Consider the following 19,303-nt stretch of genomic DNA (forward strand, 5'->3'; position numbering starts at 1 on the left):
GTCCTGCCTTGAGCAGCGGGTTGGACTAGATGACCTCCTGAGGTCCCTTCCAATCTTGATATTCTATGAAAACAACAAACTCTCTATATGCTGTCTGTCCTACCACTCAGATATTTACAGAATTTACTCCAAGGAGAAAGTTCAGGATACACACCTTAATGCACTTACAGCTGCCTTCACCAAACAAGGACACTCCACCAGAGAAGTAGATTGCATCATGGACCAGGCTACACAACTATACCAAGAGATCTTAGTTCAGAAATAAAATCCCCTCTGACTTGTCACCTTCCACATCACACTGGAACCCATACCAGGTATCATCAAACAACTACAACCCATACTTGATGGGAATCCATTCAAAAATAAATATTTTCTGAACCCCTTCTGGCATTCAAACAACCCTCAACCTCTCCAAGATCATCATTAGAAGCAAGCTTCCCTCACAGCAGGACACATCAACTCAAGGTAGCACCAGGCACTGCCACAACAACAGCTGCAAAACCTGCAGACATATCTCACTGCTATGATGATCAACAGCCCCCACATGTGGTATACCTCATTCAGTGCATTAAATGCTCCAATAGCAGCTATGTGTGTGTCACCAGGCTATCACTACACTCTTGAGAGAACTCACACAGGAAAATAATAGAAGACAAAAACACCCTATCACCTTTGGATGAACACTTTTCACAAAGTGATCACTCTATATCTGACCTGTCAGCCCTCATCCTCAAAGGAAACCTAAACAACAATTTTAAAAGCTGAGCAAGGAAACTTAAATTCATAATTTTGCTAGTCACTAAAAATCATGGACTGAATAGAGACACTGGATTTATGGTTTATTACAACAATCTATAAACCCACTAACAACTGCCCTCAGCTGCATTTTCTCCCCCTCCTTTCCTTACTATGACTGGAGGCTACTTCACCTTGAATGGTCCATGAAATATGTGTTAATTACTTATGCTAACCAATCTATTCAATCCTTATATTTAGCAGTGACGCTTTGAATTAGGCTATGGCTGCACTGCAGAGCTTACGGTGGCCACTGTAGCGCTGTTAGTGCAGACACTCTAAGCTGACAGGAGAGAGGTCTCCCATCAACTTAATCACTCCAGCCCCATGAGTGGCAGTAGTTATGTTGGCGGGAGAAGCTCTGGCGCTTAGGTCAGCGTAACTTACGTTGCTCAGGGGGTGGCTTATTGACGTCCCTGAGTAACATAACTTATACCAACATAAACTGTAGTGTGTAGATTAGTTTCCCAGACCTGAATAAGAGCTCTGTATAAGCTTGAAAGCTGTCTCTTTCACCAACAGAAGTTGCTCCAGTAAAAGATATTACCTCACCCACCTTGTCTTACCCTCCCCTGATGATCTGGTTCCTCAGTCTGGTTCCTCCAGACAACTCCTTCACTCTCTTGAGAAAGTCTTTCTTTTAAAACTGCTATATCTCTTTTTGTTCTTCTGAGTACCTAGGCTCTGGCCCTGCCTTCTGGACCAAACCAGTCTGTATGCTCAGCAGGAGATAGAGCCAGTCTTCCAAACCAGTGGCTATGTCACTGTCCCTTAGTAACTTTCAAGTGTTTTCTGAGAGTTGGCTTATCTCGTACCGTTCTTTAATTTCCTGTTTGTTTCTCCTTGTAGCCCCCCATTAAATTAAACCAACATTTTCAGACAGTAAACATTTCAATATCTAAGTCAACATACAGTATTCATAAATTATTACAGAATAGCTCGACATTCATCACACATGTATGTGAGTAGCTTTATTGAGTGAGATTACTCACTTGAGTGAAATTACCTCCATGTATTTGTGAGATTAGCCCTTAACCATTGTATTATAACTGAGATGTTTCATGGGTATAAATTACATATTATACATAGTTTATCATTGTTCGCACAGAAAACCCAAAAGCAAATATTTAAAATGTGACCTGACAAGAGAGGGACACATTGGGGTGTTTGCCTCTGCCTGATATATAAAGAAGGCCTAAAAGGTTTGGCTTTTTAAAGTTGCTTGTTTTGCTTGTTTGCTTTAGAAATGCAGGTGATGTCTCACTGGAAGATTCTCCGTTGACCGGAGCATTAGTTAAGTTATGACATCAAAGATTAATAGATTCCAAGGTCAGAAGGGACCTGTAGCGAAGCGACGATTCACCGGCGCAGCGCCTCCCGCTGGTCTTCTTGGGAATTAGCTCATCCAGCACTCGGTGTGGCCTCTGCTGGTCGATGTCTCGCTTGCCTCAGGCCCCCCGTGTCCCTCCCGGACCATGGTGCCCCTTACTTTGGGATTCTGCCCCAGCGATACCCCACCATGCTCTGGGTCTCCCCTCCCAGGGGAGCCCCCAACCCTCTTACCCACCTTGCCTCAGTGGCTACTGCCAGTCACCATCTAGCCCCCATTCACTGGGGCAGACTGCAGTCTGTAATGGCCACTCATCATTGGCAAGGGGTTCGGACCTCTGCCTAAGCCCGGGCTGCAGCCTCTGCAACCCCAGAACCTGTTTTGGCCTTTTCCCAAGGCCTGCAGCCTGGGGAGTTGCCAGGCTGGAGCTCCCCAGCTCCTCTTATCTTTCCCCAGCCCTGCTCTGGTCCTTGTACCCTGAGCTCCCAGGCAGCCAGGTCCTTCTCCCTCCAAGGCTGGAGAGAGACTCCTCCAGCTTCTGTCCTACAGCCCTCTTATCAGGGCCAGCTGGGTCCTAATTGAAATGGCCACAGTTGTGGCTGCTTCCCCAATCAGCCTAGCTTGGCTGCTTTTAACCCCTGTTCTGCAGGAGTGGGGCAGTCGCCCCACTACAAGACCATTGTGATCATCTACTCTGACCTCTGTACTACACTGGCCATAGAACTCCCTCAAAGGAGGGCAGGGGACTGGACTCGATGACCTCTCGAGGTCCCTTCCAGTCCTAGAGTCTATGAGTCTATAATGCCTATTGAACTAGTATATATATTAAAAAAATCCAATCTTGATTTTAAAAATTGCCAGTGATGGAGAACCAACCATGACCTTCGGTAAATTGTTCCAATGGTTAATTATCCTCACTGTTAAAATATTACTTGGCTAGCATCAGCTTCCAGCCATTGGCTCTTGTTATACCTTTGTCTGCTAGATCGAAGAGCTCATTATCAAATATTTCTTCTCCATGTAGGTCCTAATAGACTGTGATTGAGTCACCCCTTTTGCCTTCTCTTTATTAAGCTAAATTTATGGAGCTCCTTGAGTCTATCACTTTAAAGCACGTTTTCTAATCCTTTAATCATTCTTGTGGTTCTTCTCTGAACCCTGTTAACATCCTTCTTGAATTGTGAACACCAGAACTGGACACAGTATTTCAGCAGCAGTTGCACCAATGCCAAATACAAAGATAAAATAACCTTTTTACTCCTACTTGAGATTGTCGTTTATGTATCCAAGAACTCATTAGCCCTCTTGGCTATGGGAGTCACATTGGGAACTCATGTTCATCTGATCATGCACCATGATTTCCAAATCTTTTTCAGAGTTGCTGCTTCCCAAGATAGAGTCCTCCAAAAGAGTCAAGAGGCTGAAAGTTGACAAGCAACTGCAACAGGAAGAGATTATTAGTCAGACTGCTTAAAGTTCTACTTTTTGTTTTTGTTAACACTTATTTAAACCAATGACTAATGAACATTTTGAAAACAAGTTGTACTTAATCATGCCCGCACCTTCAATTAGAGTAATTCAGAACATCCAGCAAAACCAAGAAAGATCAACCTTCACATTTCTTAAATGTATAAGGCTAAAAAAACAGAAGTACCTTCCAGGCCTCTTTTATATATAATAAAGAAGCGAAAAGGGCACAAGCCGATTTAAAAAATTCTATGTATGTTGCTTTTAAAACTCACAGATTTTTTTTTTTTTTACTAACTGTTTTACAAATATTGGAATAATATCCTTTGTTATTACAGGATGCTGTGGAAAGTTTTCAACAAGCATTAAAGATGCTGACTTCTTCTGCAAAAACCTTGCCTAATACATTTGAGGCTGCAGAAATTTATTATTTCTTGGGCCTGTGCTATATGGAGCAAGTCAGTTTATTACAGGTATGTATTTATTATTTAGAACATATTAGCGTTGTGGCTTTAAGAGCTGGAAAAAAATTGACTAAACATTTTAAATATTTTAAAGGTTACTTTCCACTATTTTTTACATATTTTTACTCTTTAGTTGTTATCAGACCTTCTTGCAAATGTGCGAACAATTTTTTTCCATACCAGTATTACCATGTTTAATTAGTTATGCATACCTTTTACTGTGTTTCTAATGGTGGTGAAATCAACATGAATATCTTATCTGTACATTAATGTGCTCACTATTGTTGTTATAAGCAAAGTACGCCATGCTGTGGATAGCATCTTAGTTATCTAATTGCTGTACTATTACAGAGGTTAAAAAAATCCCCCAGCCAACCAATCCTAAACTAGTTCAGTTTTTGGCATTTATTTTACACATGATATAAATCTTTTTTTTTAACTAGGTATTTTTTGTTATGTAATTTAATACATTTTTCTAGGTGCATTTTAATATTAAAGGGCTTTTTTGTTCTTTCTATGTTTTTAACTACAGTTACAGGCTTGTTCATTAACAGTCATATTCGAAGTCTATTGCAAACAATGGGACTCCTTCGGTGGGCTTTGGATCAGGCCTTATATGAGTAGGATCCATTTTATATATTAGTAATGCCAGCTTCAGAAAGCTTATAAACCATAGCCTTCCCCTAATTTTGAAGCATTGCAAAATTGACGTTAGAAAATCTTTTTAAGAGTGCCTTTTTGATTATTGTTGCATCTCTTTTCACCGTTCTTTCCTGTATTCTATTTTTAGAGCCTAGTCCTGCAAACATTTATGCACATGTATAATGTCTTTGACCTCAGTAGCATTAGTTATCATCATGTATTTGTATTTCAGTAGCACCTAGCTGTCCCAAGCAAGATTGGAGTACATTGCTAGGCACTGTTCCAAAACACAGTAAGAGATAGTCACTAGTCTGAAAAGCTTACACTCTTATGTAAACATGAGAGACAAGCATGGGTGAAAGGGAATATTATTATCATGCTCATTTTACATGTGGGGAACTGAAGAACTGAAAATTTAAAGCCTTGATTCAGGAAAGCACTTAAGCACTTGTTAAGTTCATTCCTATTCAGCAAAGCACTTTAGCGTATGCATAAGTCCCATTGACATAAGTGGGACCTAAGCAAGTGCTTAAGTGTTTTGCTGAGTAGAGATGGGCCTATGCATGTTTACAGTAAAGTTCATCCCTACCTGCTTTGCTACATCCGGGCCTAAATTTACTTGCCAAGGTCACGTAGAAAGACTATGGAAGAGCCAGGAATGTATGCAGAGCTCCTGAGTCTCAGTTTGGTGCCCTATCCACTAGGCCAGGGGTCGGCAACCTTTGAGAAGGTTTCGTGAGCCAGTAATACATTTTACATTTACAGGGCAGGTGGACGGAACCCCAGACAGGCAGCACGGGTGACAGATGGAACCCCAGACCGGCAAGCGGGGTCCCAGCTGCTGGCCCCGCTTAGCCCGCTGCTGGCCCGGGGTTCTGTCCACCCAGGCTGGCAGCGGGCTGAGCGGGGCTGGCGGCCGGGACCCCGGCTGGTAGCAGAGTGCCACTAAAAATCAGCTCACGTGCTGCCTTTGGCACATGTGCCGCCAGTTGCTGACCCCTGTACCAGGCCAACCTTCCTCTCATATGAGTAAAGTTAAACAAATGTATAAGTGTTTACAAGACTGAATCTTAGACAGATAATCTTAGGTAGGAATCCTATTTTTGAATAGTGCCTAGCATGCTTCAGGCATTATTTCAACAATAACAATATAAACATTGATAATTTCTTTAGTCACAGAAGACCAGTGAATAATATCTACAGTATGTTCAAAGTGTCACTATTATATATGACTAAAATTTGAAATGTCATCTGGAATAGGGACTTCCGTCATACTAACTGTCCTGTTTTGGATAGAGAAGGGAGTAATATTTGAGCTGAATGGTCCTTCTGTTTTATGGTTTACCTCCAAAATGGATCTGTTAGCCCAGGTTATCGCTAAATCTTCAGATCATAGCCACTTTAAATTCCCTGTCTGACTTGATGTTTAGTTGTGAAGACAAGAGCTTGTCTCTGTATTACAATGTTGAGAGACTCACCAAACATAGTAGTATCGCAATATTATTTTTATAACTCCGTTAGCCTCCTTTTCCAAGACAGTTATAAATGATAGTGAGGAGTGGCTGAAATACCTGACGTGGCATACCCTGACCACTAGGAATAGGTTTCTTTCCCTTTAGAATATGTGACTGCCATCACATTAACAGATCCCAGAAACATCTGTGTTTTTATACTCCAGTATGAAGAAAAAAAAATCTGCAGAAGGACCTTAAAGAAATCACATTTTAGGTGTTCTCTAATGTAGCAAATAATTTTAGTATGTTAAGTATTTATGGTCACAAGACCAAATTCTGCCCTTGGTTATACCAATGTAGTCCCACTGAAGAAAATGGAGTAAGATAAGTATTAAACGAGGGCAGAATTTCACTTATTGTGTTTGTCTCATATGTTCTATTAAAATTAAAAAAAAAAGTAGGAGTAAAATAGTGAAAACACAAGCAAAAATATTACTGGGTTTTAAAAGTTGATATTCTGCCTATGATACCAATTGTGCAAGTGGATTACATTAATGCAAACCATTATGTCATCTTTTAGGCCTATGAAGCTTTTAGTCTTGCTGTCAAGGTATACTCAAATTATTCTGATGCTTTTTATCAGCGAGGGCTGTGCAGAATGCAACTCAACCAAGCTAAGTGCATCCAAGATTTCAATCGAGCACTTGCCATTAATCCAAAACATTTTCAGGTAATACTAAATTTACAATTCTGATGGTTTTCTTTTGGGTAGGCTTTGAGAGCAGTTTTAAAGAATTCTGAAGTCAGGGCCAGTTAGGCAGGCAGAAATGCAGAGTCTCAATGCATGAATGAGATGTTGGTGTAGGGAGGAGGGGTTTAGATTATTAGAAACTGAGGAACCTTTTGGGAAAGGGGAGCCTGTGCAGGAAGGTCTTTTATACTAAGGGCTGGGGGAAAGCCAACAGGTCTGGAGGAGCACGTAGTTCCAAAAGAGACATCTCTTAGTGGAGGATCTATTAATGGAGATTCTCTTCATCCTAGTAAGGAGGAGAGGATGGAAGATGATAAAATATCTGATGAAAAACAGTAAAATGAAAAAGAGTCCAATTCAATTACATCATGTAATGGCAGAATGCTAAAAAGAGACAATTTTTTAAAGTGCTTCTACACAAATACTAGAAATCTAAATACTAAGATAGGTGAACTTGAGTGCCTTATATTAAATGAGGATATTGATATAATAGGCATCACAGAAACTTGGTAGAATGAGGATAATCAGTAGGACACAGTAATAATACCAGAGTACAAAATATATTGGAAGGGCAGAATAAGTCGTACTGCTGAGAGAGTGGCAATATATGTGAAAGAAAGTGTAGAGTAAAATGAAGTAAAAATCTTAAATGAACCAAACTGTACTGTAGAATCTCTATGGATAGTAATTCCATACTTGAATAATAAGAATATAGCAGTAGGAGTATACTACTGACTACCTGACCAGGATGGTGATAGTGATTGTGAAATACTCCGGGAGATTAGAGAAGCTATAAAAAGAAACTCAATAATAATGAGTGATTTCAACTATCCTCATATTGACTGGGTACATGTCACCTGAGATGGGATGCAGAGATAAAGTTTCTTGACACCTTAAATGACTGCTTCTTGGAGCAGCTAGTCCTAGAACCCACAAGAGGAGAGGCAATTCTTGATTTTGATGGCACCTTAAAGACTAACAGATTTATTTGGGCATAAGCTTTTGTGGGTAAAAAACCCACTTCTTCAGATGCATAGTGTGAAAATTACAGATGCCGGCATTATTATACGTGATGAGAAGGGCATTACCTTACAAGTAGAGAACCAGTGTTGACAGGGCCAATTCAATCAGGATGGATGTAGTCCACTCCCAATAATTGGTGAGGAAGTGTCAATACCAAGAGAGGGAAAGTTGCTTTTGTCGTGAGCCAACCACTCCCAGTCCCTCCCAGAGGCAAAAAGGCATCCTTTAGAAAGTGGAAGTTAAATCCTATTGAGCAAAAGTGAAAGGAGCATAAACTCTGGTAATTGAAGTGTAAAAATATAACTAGGAAGGCCAAAAAAAGAATCTGAAGACTTGCTCTTTTCAGCTTGGAAAAGAGATGCCTAAGGGGGTGGGATATGATAGAGGTTTATACAATCATGACTGGTATGCAGAAAATAAGGAAGGAAGTGTTATTTACTCCTTCTCATAACACAAGAACTAGGGGTCACCAAATGAAATGAATAGGCAGCAGGTTTAAAACAAACAAAATGAAGTATTTCTTCACACAACACACAGTAAATTTGTGGAACTCTTTGCCAGAGGATGTTGTGAAGCCCAAGACTATAACAGGGTTCAAAAAAGAACTAGATAAATTCATGGAGAATAGATCCATCAATGGCTAATTAACCAAGATGGGAAGGGATACAAAACCATGTTCTGAAATGTCCCTAGCCTCTGTTTGCCAGAAGTTGGGAATGGATGACAGGGAATGGGTCACTTGATTATTACCTGTTCTGTTCATTTCCTCTGAAGCACCTTGCATTGGCCACTGTCGGAAGACAGGCTACTGAGCTAGATGGATGATTGATCTCAGCCAGTATGGCCATTCTTATATTCTTATGAAGTTCTTCATGTGTTAATCACTCTTGTTTATTTTTCTGCTGTGCTTCTAATGGAGAAATAATTAAGATTTAAGGATTTTGTTTATTTCTCTGTCTATACACCAGTAGCATAATTTCCATAAGAATACGTAGTGCTCTCGGTTTGTTTTAGTTAACTATTTGAAGCAAAGTAGCAGAGGGAGTTTACACATTATTTTTTGTTGTGTTGCACAAAACAGTTATTGTTTTGTTGCAATAGGGTGATGGATATTAAAAAATCTGGAGTACATTTTCCATCAAGTTATACCTGTGTTGCTCCCAATGGAGATGCAAGAATGTGAGTACCAACCTCAGGGCAAACTGTGAAAGAACCAGGACACAAACCCCAAATTGGTCATTAATTCTAAACTTAGATTTCACCAACCAACTGCACCAATTGCAAACTCCTCAGGCATATTAACAGCCTGAAATGAAGTCACAGACAGTCTCCTTGGGTCCTCTGGTCTCTCTTGTCACTCAGCTGAGCATATCTCTGCTATATATGGCCCTTAAGACCAAGAATTACAGCAATATTGAGGTTACGTCTAGTCCCAAAGAACCAGTCATTTGCCCCAGATCATTTGTGCCTTGGATCTCACACAAAGGACAAAGCTTGTAACCAATCCTATAATAAACTATATGTAGATTTATTAAATAGGAAAAAGGTAACTAGAGTGTTATTTACAAGATTAAAGCAAGCGAGTATAGACACACAAATGAATTACAGTCGTAGGTTTTAAAAGATAATAGAGGCTCTTCTAATCAGCATGCTCTTTTTGTCCTTTAGGGTTATTCCATGCTAACGGCTGATGATCTCTATGCCTAGAAACCTCATTGTCCCTCAGAGTCCCAGCAATATAGAGATCCTTAGTTCCTTTTGCTTGTGGTTTTGATTCCTGTCCTGCCATATGCTCTCAGCTGCAAAACTCAGCTGGTGGGAGGACTTCACTTGCATGACTCATCTTCACAGGGAGGAGAACAAAACAACAGTAAATCTTTAGTCCTTTTGTTGACGATTCCTCAGTCCAGATATAGGAAGTGTCCAGTTGTAAGAGCCAATTGTAGCCTGTCTGGTATCGATAGGGCTCCTCTTTTGGGAGGGGCATAATGATTTCTATAGAAGAGCAGCTCTTCACACTAATTAATGTCCCTCTCCTGTATGGTGATTCGTACAGTCACACAGGCTCCCACTACACCCCTTCAAATACTAGATTACAATATGGAATACAGAGATTACAAGGAAGATCAGTGCATGCAGCAACTCATAAGCATTGGACAGAGTCCAAACACTAAGCACTTTCTTATAATTCTAATATTTATCATATTAATATTAACCCACAAGTGAGCCAGAGAGATTCCAGCTATTTATCTGTCAGTGTTCATTTGAGACATGGGGACCTTGGTGTGAGCTGGTGCTTGGTCTGCCTAAGTCACAATAACAATTTCTAAATGGTAATATTTGTTCTTAAACAGCTTAGTAGTTTCCCTTTAAGGGATAACTTGGACATCATTAGTATTGTTTTGTTAAAGTCTGTTTTATTTGTGTCCTTCCTTTTGTTTTTGTTTTTTTTCCTTTTGTATTCCAAAGATCATTTTTCTGCATTTGATTTTTATGTCTAATAGAATATAAGTTATTTCTTGTTTCAATATTCATGTTGTTTTCCATGATTATAACCAAGGTATCCAGTGTTCATTTAATTTGCTTTTTTTATTACCACTGTACTTAGAAGTTTTAAGTTCTTTATGAAAAAAGTCATTTCTTACCTTTACTCAGTGGTTGTCCAAGATAATATCAAAGTTTTGTTAGTGTTTGTACTGCAACATGTTTTTGTCTTCATCTATAAAGGCATATTTAAGTCGTGCTGCTTACTATGGTAGCAAGGGAAGATACTCCAAGGCAATTCTGAATTGTAATGAGGCTATCAAAATTCATCCTAACAGTGTGAGAGCCTATCTCTACAGAGGAACTTTGAAATATCACAATAAGGTAGAGACATATTTTATCTTTTGGATGAAGTACATGAAATATTTTTGTTATTCACCTGTAGAGAGAGCTAGAAGCTGGGGGACCAATGCTACCTAGGCTTGTGGGGAATTTCACCAATATAGCATACTTCCAGTTTCCCCAGCGCCTTGGAAGCAACTTTGTGGGAGATGCTGTGGTTCTGGCAAGGGTACGGTGGGTTGGGTTGGTTAAGCTAGCTGGATTTATCTCGATTTTATCTCTCCAGGACTCATGGAGGAAGCTCGTATAAGTGAATTTGGCCACAGGAGCAACTGCAGCTCCATAATAAACTACTCTCCATGTTAGGAGATGATACAAAGTGATCATGAAAGAGTCAAAGAGAGGGTAAAGAATAATATAGCTAGATAACATTAATGATTGACTAAGTAATACAGCCATGACAATGACAAAAACATTAAGTAATAAGGCTCAGTTGTGCAGTCTTGGTCCAGTCAAAATCCTATAGAAATCAGTAGAAATCCTACCTAAGGGAAGACTGCAATAATTGGTCCATATTGACAAACTGATATGAGAGAATGCCTTCCAGTACTGATGAAGAGACAAGAAATGTAAAACTATGTGGTTACATTTTATACTATTGTGTTCTTTAGGACAGAACATATGATGCTGTGAATTATACAGTGTTTTTATATGCAATGTTTTTTATGTGCAGACATACAAAAATGCCATTGAAGACTTAACCAAAACTATTGACTTGGACAAAATCTGCGTTTTGGCATATTACAACAGAGCAATCTGTTATCACCAAATAAAGGACTTTGGAAAGGTATTATGTCCTTTTATTCAAGAACACTTGATTATGCAGTTATTCAGAAATACTAATAAACTGTTTCTGAACATTAGTAGCAAGCTTTCCTTTTTGCATCAACAATCCTTTACAACTGCATTGCTGTCAGTCGAAGGTCTAAGTACCTGTTTTGTGGGTACACTTGGATGTATACATGACAATAAATTTACTCAGTGAAGGCCAGGTTGAAAATCTGGCCTTTATATCACTAACATTTGCAGTGCTTATTTCGGATGTAGTGTTGTTTAGATTTATGCATTTCTGCTGTGATATGCATATCACACATACATGCCTATCCACCCACCCACCAAAATCTTGCAGGGGAGTTCAGAAGGGGAAGGAAAGAAGGGGAGTATAGAAGCAGAACAGGGCAAGATTAGGGCAGTAATGGGTACTGTAAAAAATTGAGTCCATCTCTATCTTGTGGGATTGATCTGGTCCTGGTCCCCTGTGGCCCTGTCCTTATCCACTGCTCAGAGGAGCAGGATTGGGACAGAAGCTCCACAAAACCCACTTCATTTGGGAAAAAGACAGATGGCATGTCCACAGAGGTGGGGTTGGAACTTCATCACCATAGAGGTGGGACTTGGGTGTCAACAACCCCACAGAGCCTTTTGCTTGATTACTTCCTCCCTGCAGATCTTTTTGCTCCAGAGGGAACTGTGTTACCCCTATATAGCTTCTAAAGATGCCAAAACATTACAACCCTGAGCTTCCTGCTATACTTATTTGCCTCTTCAGGCTTCCCAAATACCTGTTCCAGCCTACACGTCTTCAGTCTAGCCTTCTGCCCCCAATTCTCTTTGCTACCCAGAGACACCTCAGTCCCCATCCCTCACCTCCAAGGGACTACACAATTTTTCTTGTTGAATCACTATTCCAGTCCTTGAAGCTCATCCCAATAGGCATCAGGAAGTAACATAAATAGTATTGAGAGTGGAGATGACCCATCAACTCATGTAGACTCACAGGAATTAGGGATGGGAAAGACCTTTTAGATGAATCCAATGTTTGCTTAGTCTAGTTTTAAATGTCACTAGCAGTAGGATTTCCCCTGGGAGTCTATTGTACAGCCTAATACTATCAGGAAGCCTTTCGTGATATGAAGGCCTAAACTGTCCTAATTATCCCACACTAGTTATCACTTGACTTCAGGCATCTACTTTATTTTCTGTTTTAGGGTTGATGAGATACTGTCCAACTCTGATAAGTTTGTGAATTGATACCTGCATTTCTATTCCACTTATGCCATTGTGCTCTCGACTGAGATTTATTTAATAAAACTAGACTAATAAGACTTTCCAGTAGTCTTACATTAATTAATTTTCAGAAGTTTCTTAACTTTATATTAAAAATGCTTGATGCATCTAAATTAAGTTAAAAAATTAAAATAAAATTTAAACACAAATATGGGAAAGACCAAATTAGATACAGAAAGAATAGCAGTTTTATTTCTAAACATAAAACTTTTGTAGCCTCAATGCAGACTTAGTCTCTTTGCTATTGTGTTCTGCAGACAGGGGTATATCTAGGTAAAGAGTGAAGTACGGAGAGGTATAGGCAACACTGTGAGAAGAAAATATCTGCTGTATTGTGTTCCTCTTTATCATTTAGTCCCTAGTCCAGTATGTGCTTAACTTTTAGCCTCTGAGTAGTCACACTGAAATCAGTAGGACTACTCAGGTACTTAAAATAGGACATAAGTGTTTGCAGGATTGGAACTTTAGATTGTAAACTTAAGTATCATAGTATGCTTCTCAGTAAAATTAAATATTTGTGAATTTTTTTTAGGCTTTGAAAGACTATGGAATTCTTCTTCTTCTTGAATTGAGTAAGGAAATTGTCTTGACAGTGTTAATTAACCGTGCACTACTCTATGTGGAACTGGAAGACTACTCTAATGCATTAGAGGTATAAGATTCTCTTTGTACATACAAGATTTCACATTTCATGTTTATTTTATGACTCATATAGCTGACATGAAGAATAATGTGCAAATTTAGCAGTATTTCTAAGGGCACATCTACACTACAAAATTCGGTCGGCTTAACTACATTGCTCAGGGCTGTGAAAAATGTGACAGGAATGATTTCAGCATCGGCACGCTGCAAAATTGGGTTGTTTATTTGTTTCAAAGATAGATATCCTACGTAGATGCAAGAATAAAGATGAGTACTTTTGTGATGACTCAGAAATGTCCCACTAGAAATGCATGGAAAAAGCCCTTCACACTTGGTAGACCTTGCATAGCAATAGCTGAAACAGAACAATTACTGCATAGATATCTGTCTTATGCTTCAAAATGTAATTAATCAGAGAGGCTCAATGGAGGGACTCAGATGGTACATATTTTGATGTGAAGTGGCTCCCGATAGGAGAATAGGGACTCATAGTAATGGAGTAGAACCAACATGATCAGGAAAAAGTGTTAACTCCTGAATGAATTTTAGAAAGACTGATTTATAAAATGAGAGTTGAACGTTAGAGACTCAAAATCCTAATGCATCCCATGTAGCTAAATATTTTCACAAGATTATATTCTTCCTACATGTAATTTAGAGAATCTGGTGTACAAATCAGTTTTGTTAGTGTTCTGCTGGAGGGAGCTTTCAGAGCACTCACACAGGAGCGCTGCCAGCTTTTTTGCCACCTTAGGCGGCGGAAAGTCCCTCCCCCAAAATGCCACACCCCAAATGTTAGTGCCCTAGGCAACTGCCTAGGTCGCTTAATGGGTTGCGCTGGCCCTGCACCCACATGTACTATGGCTGTTGTGTCAGGAGGTAATCTTTTAGGTCTCACTCCTGGAAGATGTTTTCTGCCATGATCTAGCAAGAGAAACAAGGCGGATGAGGTAATACTTTTTGTTGGAGCAACTTCTGTTGGTGAAAGTGAAAGAGAAGCTTTTGAGCTACACAAATCTTTTCTTCAGGTTTAGGAAAGGTACTCAGTGTGTCATAACTACACACACTGTGGAACAGATTGCTTATCATAAGTAGTTAACACATATTGTAAGAGACTAATCAAGGTGAAGTGGCCTGTTAAAACCTCTGCAGTCATAGGACAAAAAAAGGGGGAGGAGAAGTTAATAGATTACAGATTATTGTAATAAACCATAAATTCAGTGTCTTTATTAAGACCATGATTTTTAGTGTCTAGCAAAGTTATGAATTTAGGCTCCCAGGCCTATCTTTTGAAGGTATTATGTAGGTTTCTTTTGAGAATGAGGACTGCTAGATCAGATATGGAATGATGGTTTCTTGAAAAGTGTTTGCCCACAGGTGATATGGTCTTTTTATCATTTTTCTATGTGAGTTCATTCAACGGCATAGTGACTGGTTTCACCCAAATTATTGTTGTTGTTGTGGCATTTAGTGAACTGGATGAGGTACATCACAGGTTGTGATAGGCATGTGTAGGCCCAGGCATCTTGAAAGGTGTGTTGTGGGGTTTGTTGATTATAGTAGCAGTGAAGATATGTCTGCAGGTTTTGCATGTGTTGTGGCAGGGTTTGATGCTGTTTTGTGTTGATATGTCTTGGTCTGTGGGGAGCTTGCTTCTTTTGATGGATTTGGCAAGGTAAGGGAGTGGTTTGAAGGCCAGGAGAGGGGGCTTTCAGGAAAGATTTATTTTAGGATGTGGTCTGCATAGAGTATGGATTGTAATTGCTTAATGATACCTTGTATGGCTTCCAGCGTGGGCTGGTAGGTGACAACTAGGGGTGTGTGGTTGGAGGGTTTTTTTCCCTGTCTTGAGGCTTGTTGTCTTGGGGTATTTGGGTGGCCTGTTCCATGATGAAATCTACTTCTCTGGTGGAGTGTCCTTGTTTGTTGAAGGCAGTTTTAAATGTGTTAAGGTATGTATCCTAGACTCTCTTCTTGGAGCACAATCTGTGGTATGTGAGTGCCTGGCTGTAGATAACAGGTCTCTTGGTGTGTTTGGAGTGGTTACTGGATCTGTGAAGGTAAGTGTCATGATCCAGCAATCAGTTAAGCATGTGCACAAAATTAGTAATGTGAGCAGTGCCATTGACTTCATTAGAACCATTTGTGTGCTTACAGCTAAACACGTTTAAGTGCTTCGGTAGATTGGGACAGAATGTCCAGCCCTGTAAGGAATGGGCCTTTATTTTACAATATTTTAGTTACACGAGTAAAAAAAATTGTCGCTACAAAAGAGAGGTTTGTACTAACATAGTACAGTAACTCCTCACTTAAAGTCATCCCGGTTAATGTTGTTTCGTTGTTACGTTGCTGATCAATTAGGGAACATGCTCATTTAAATTTGTGCAGTGCTCCCTTCTAATGTTGTTTGGCAGCCACCTGCTTTGTCCACTGCTTGCAGGAAGAGCAGCCCGTTGCAGCTAGCTGGTGGGAGCTTGGAACCAGGGTAGACTGGCAGCCCCTCATCAGCTCCCCACTCCGCTAAGTTCCCTGTGCAGCAGCTGCCCAACAGGCTAGCAAAATTGCAGCTGTCCCTCCTAGGACCGGCTCTGGCTTTTTTGCGGCCCCAAGCAAAAAAAATAAAATAAAAATAAAAATGCAGTGCGGCCGGAGCAGCAAAGTGTGTGTGTGGGGGGGAACCCTGCAGCACAGCCAGAGCGGCAAAGCAGGAAAAAAAACAAAAACCTGCAGGGCGGCCGGAGCCAGGGTGCAGGGGGACTCCCTGCACTGCAGACATGCTCCGGTTAGTGGAGGGGAGAGGGACGGAGCGGAGTGGAGAGAGAGAAGGGGGGCAGCCAGGGCTTCATTCAGTAGGGTGCTCGCCAACCGCCGCACCGCCTGCTGGGCGGGCTCCGAGCCGCTCCGGGTGGTGGGGAGGGAAGGACGTGTGCTTCCGGGCTTGCTGCAGACCTGGAACCAGCTAGGGCAGACGGAGCGTGCAGCCCGCTCCCAGCAAGGCGCTCCCCTCCTCTACAGCATGGCCGGATCGGCGAACCAAAAAAAAAAAAAAAAAAAAAGGCGGCCATGCCGCCCTAGGATTGAGCGGAATGTCGCCCCGTAGAATCTGCCGCCCCAAGCACGAGATTGCTCGGCTGGTGCCTGGAGCTGGCTCTGGTCCCTCACCACACTGCCATGTGCTGCTCCTGCCCTCTGCCTTGGAGCTGCTCCCCAAGATTCCTGCTTGCTGTGTAGGGGGGAGAGGAGGAAGAGGGGGGATAATGTCAGGGTGTCTCCTCTCCCCCCTACTCCTGCACCTCGCTTACCCCATTTTCCATAAAGCAGGGGGGACACATGACAGGGCTCAGGACAGAGGGAGCTTACTGGCAGCAGCAGCTGCGGCCTCAGCAAGCTGATCTAATTAACAAGGCAGTGCACTTTAAGGAGAAATGCCTTATACTGTCTCTCATACACACAGTGTGTGTCTGTTTCTATCTGTGATGCTCTCTCCCCTCCCTCCATTCCTGCTGCCTTGTAGACTGTGAGAGTTAACCCTTGAAGGCTCAGCCAATTGCTAGTTCATCATTTAGCAGTAAGGCATTCCCTGGGAAATATCCCACCCTCTGACTCCTCCACCTCAACCAAGCTTCACAGTCATTATCACTGTATTAAATTGTTTGTTTAAAACTTATACTGTGTGTGTGTGTGTGTGTGTGTGTGTGTGTGTGTGTGTGTGTGTGTGTGTGTGTGTGTGTGTGTGTGTGTGTGTGTGTGTGTGTGTGTGTGTGTGTAATATAGTCTTTTGTCTGGTGAAAAAACTTCCCTGGAACCTAAACCCCTCATTTACATTAATTCTTATGGGGAAATTGGATTAACTTAACATTGTTTCACTTAAAGTCATATTTTTCAAGAACATAACTACAATGTTAAGTGAGGAGTTACTGTAGGACATTTCTGTACCTATGTGTACATCTCATTACAATATCTATAGAGAGTGAGATATTTATTTTTTCAGTTTGAAGAGCTAGAAAATACCCTCTGAACTATTTTTCCATTGAGTGCATCAGTACAAGTGCTGTTGCAAAGCTAAACTGTTCCTGTCTATATGTTGATGGGAGGTGCTGTAGACTGTATAAAGCCTACTTTCCCTTGCAAGGACTTAAACTATTTCCTTATTATAAAGTTAAAAGATGTTTTCCCTATATCAGAAACATCAAAACAACATTTTCCTTTTAAATCTCATATATCAAAACCACACAGACAAGGTATTTCAAATTTTGGTTAAAAGAAGAGTTAGAAATCTCTAAACTAGTGGTTTATAATGGAATATTGACACATCTTTAGCTGGAAGCTTATGAACAGGATACTCTGACCAAAGAATCACTCAGTTTAATCCTATCATTTATTTTTAAACTACTTCAGTTTACTTGTTTACAAATACATTAGCAGAAGGGAATGAAAAAAGGTTATGTTTTTATTACTGAATTTTTTAATGAGATTGTGTATCAGAAAATAACATACCCTTTAATATGTATATTTAATTGCAATAATATAGGTGTTTCTGTAAAAATACTGGAAGTAATATTGCATCCAGCTCTGTAGGAAATACCCAGATATCAAATATATTGTCTGACTAGAAAGGCTATGTTCCCCCAAAACCCTGAGCATTAATTATGGAATGGAAAACAGTTAGTGCATTAACTCTCCAATTCTACTGAAAACATACTGTGTTCTTGTTTAGGTTTCATCCCCTTGTTGATAAAAAATTGATTTGCTAAGGCCACGTTATTGAAGCAAAACAAAACAATACAAACATATATAATTTAGTATCTTTTTTTTCAGGACTTTCAAGAGGCTTCATTGTGTAATCCAAGAAATAGTGAGATCTATCAAGCTATTGGAATCTGCTACCACAGGTATGATATGTGGTTTGGTATGGCATAGGGTAGGAGAAGAGAAATAGAGGGGGAGCTGGATGATGTTCCAATGTATCTTTTAATAACAGTCTGAGTGAGGACTGGATAAGAGAAAAGGAAGAAGGGAAAGAGAAAAGAGAGATGAGTGGGTGTCAGTGCCAGCTCCAGTGTTTTTTCTGCTATCGGCAGCACTTCAGTGGCAGCTCTACCGCCGCCATTTCATTCTTCAGCGGCAATTCGGCGGCAGGGACTGAGGGACCCGCCACCGACCTGCGGCCGAAGAGCCGGACCTTCCACCTCTTTCTGTTGGATGCCCAAAGCACCTGCTTGCTGGGCTGATGGCTGGAGCCGGCCATGGTGGGTGTTTGTCAGATTTGCCATTGATGTTCCAGTCTGGGATCATCCATTATCTGGCAATAAGATGTTTATAGTAGCAGAGGAAAAAAAAAAAAAGACATGACTGAAAAAGTGAAGCTAAGAAGGGAACCAAGAGGGATGAAATAGAATGAAAGGTGTGAGGAGATAGAACAGAGCCAGTACTGCCTGTAATTGTGGCACCATGTTAGTGTCTCCATAATTTTAGTAGTGACACAATTTCCATTCTAAGTCTATGCCTCTTCCTTTTTACAAAACCACCTCTGACTTTTTAACTTGAAATTTTTCATGTTTAGTCTCAGCTAGCAGAGATATATTCTGAAAGTTTGAATTAAACCTATTAATCATTTAAAAAGTATATAATTTAGAGGCATTAGAGTGTACACTTAAGTTATTCTATTTTATCACAATGATAATCAGTAAGAATGGTAAGTCTCTACTTTTTAATATGGAAAGGAAGGTAGGTTATAGTGTGATGTTGGTTGATGAACTGTGTATTAATTTACTCTTATCTG

At 40.4% G+C, this 19,303-nt stretch overlaps 1 protein-coding gene across 8 annotated transcripts in view; it reads left to right on the forward strand.

Moving 5' to 3' along the window:
• Positions 1–19,303, forward strand: part of TTC6 (tetratricopeptide repeat domain 6) — a 153,219-nt gene that overhangs the window by 121,056 nt on the left and 12,860 nt on the right. For 7 of the 8 annotated variants that reach the window (XM_050953842.1, XM_050953843.1, XM_050953838.1 and 4 more), the window contains 6 exons: positions 3,931–4,065; positions 6,733–6,882; positions 10,654–10,794; positions 11,486–11,599; positions 13,412–13,531; positions 18,340–18,413. In XM_050953842.1, coding sequence (XP_050809799.1) covers positions 3,931–4,065; positions 6,733–6,882; positions 10,654–10,794; positions 11,486–11,599; positions 13,412–13,531; positions 18,340–18,413 — 734 coding nt within the window. The remainder of the gene's footprint in view (positions 1–3,930; positions 4,066–6,732; positions 6,883–10,653; positions 10,795–11,485; positions 11,600–13,411; positions 13,532–18,339; positions 18,414–19,303) is intronic. The other variant, XM_050953840.1, reaches the window with a different exon arrangement.

This window comes from Gopherus flavomarginatus, chromosome 5, assembly GCF_025201925.1.
Source record: "Gopherus flavomarginatus isolate rGopFla2 chromosome 5, rGopFla2.mat.asm, whole genome shotgun sequence".
NCBI classification, from domain to species: domain Eukaryota; kingdom Metazoa; phylum Chordata; order Testudines; family Testudinidae; genus Gopherus; species Gopherus flavomarginatus.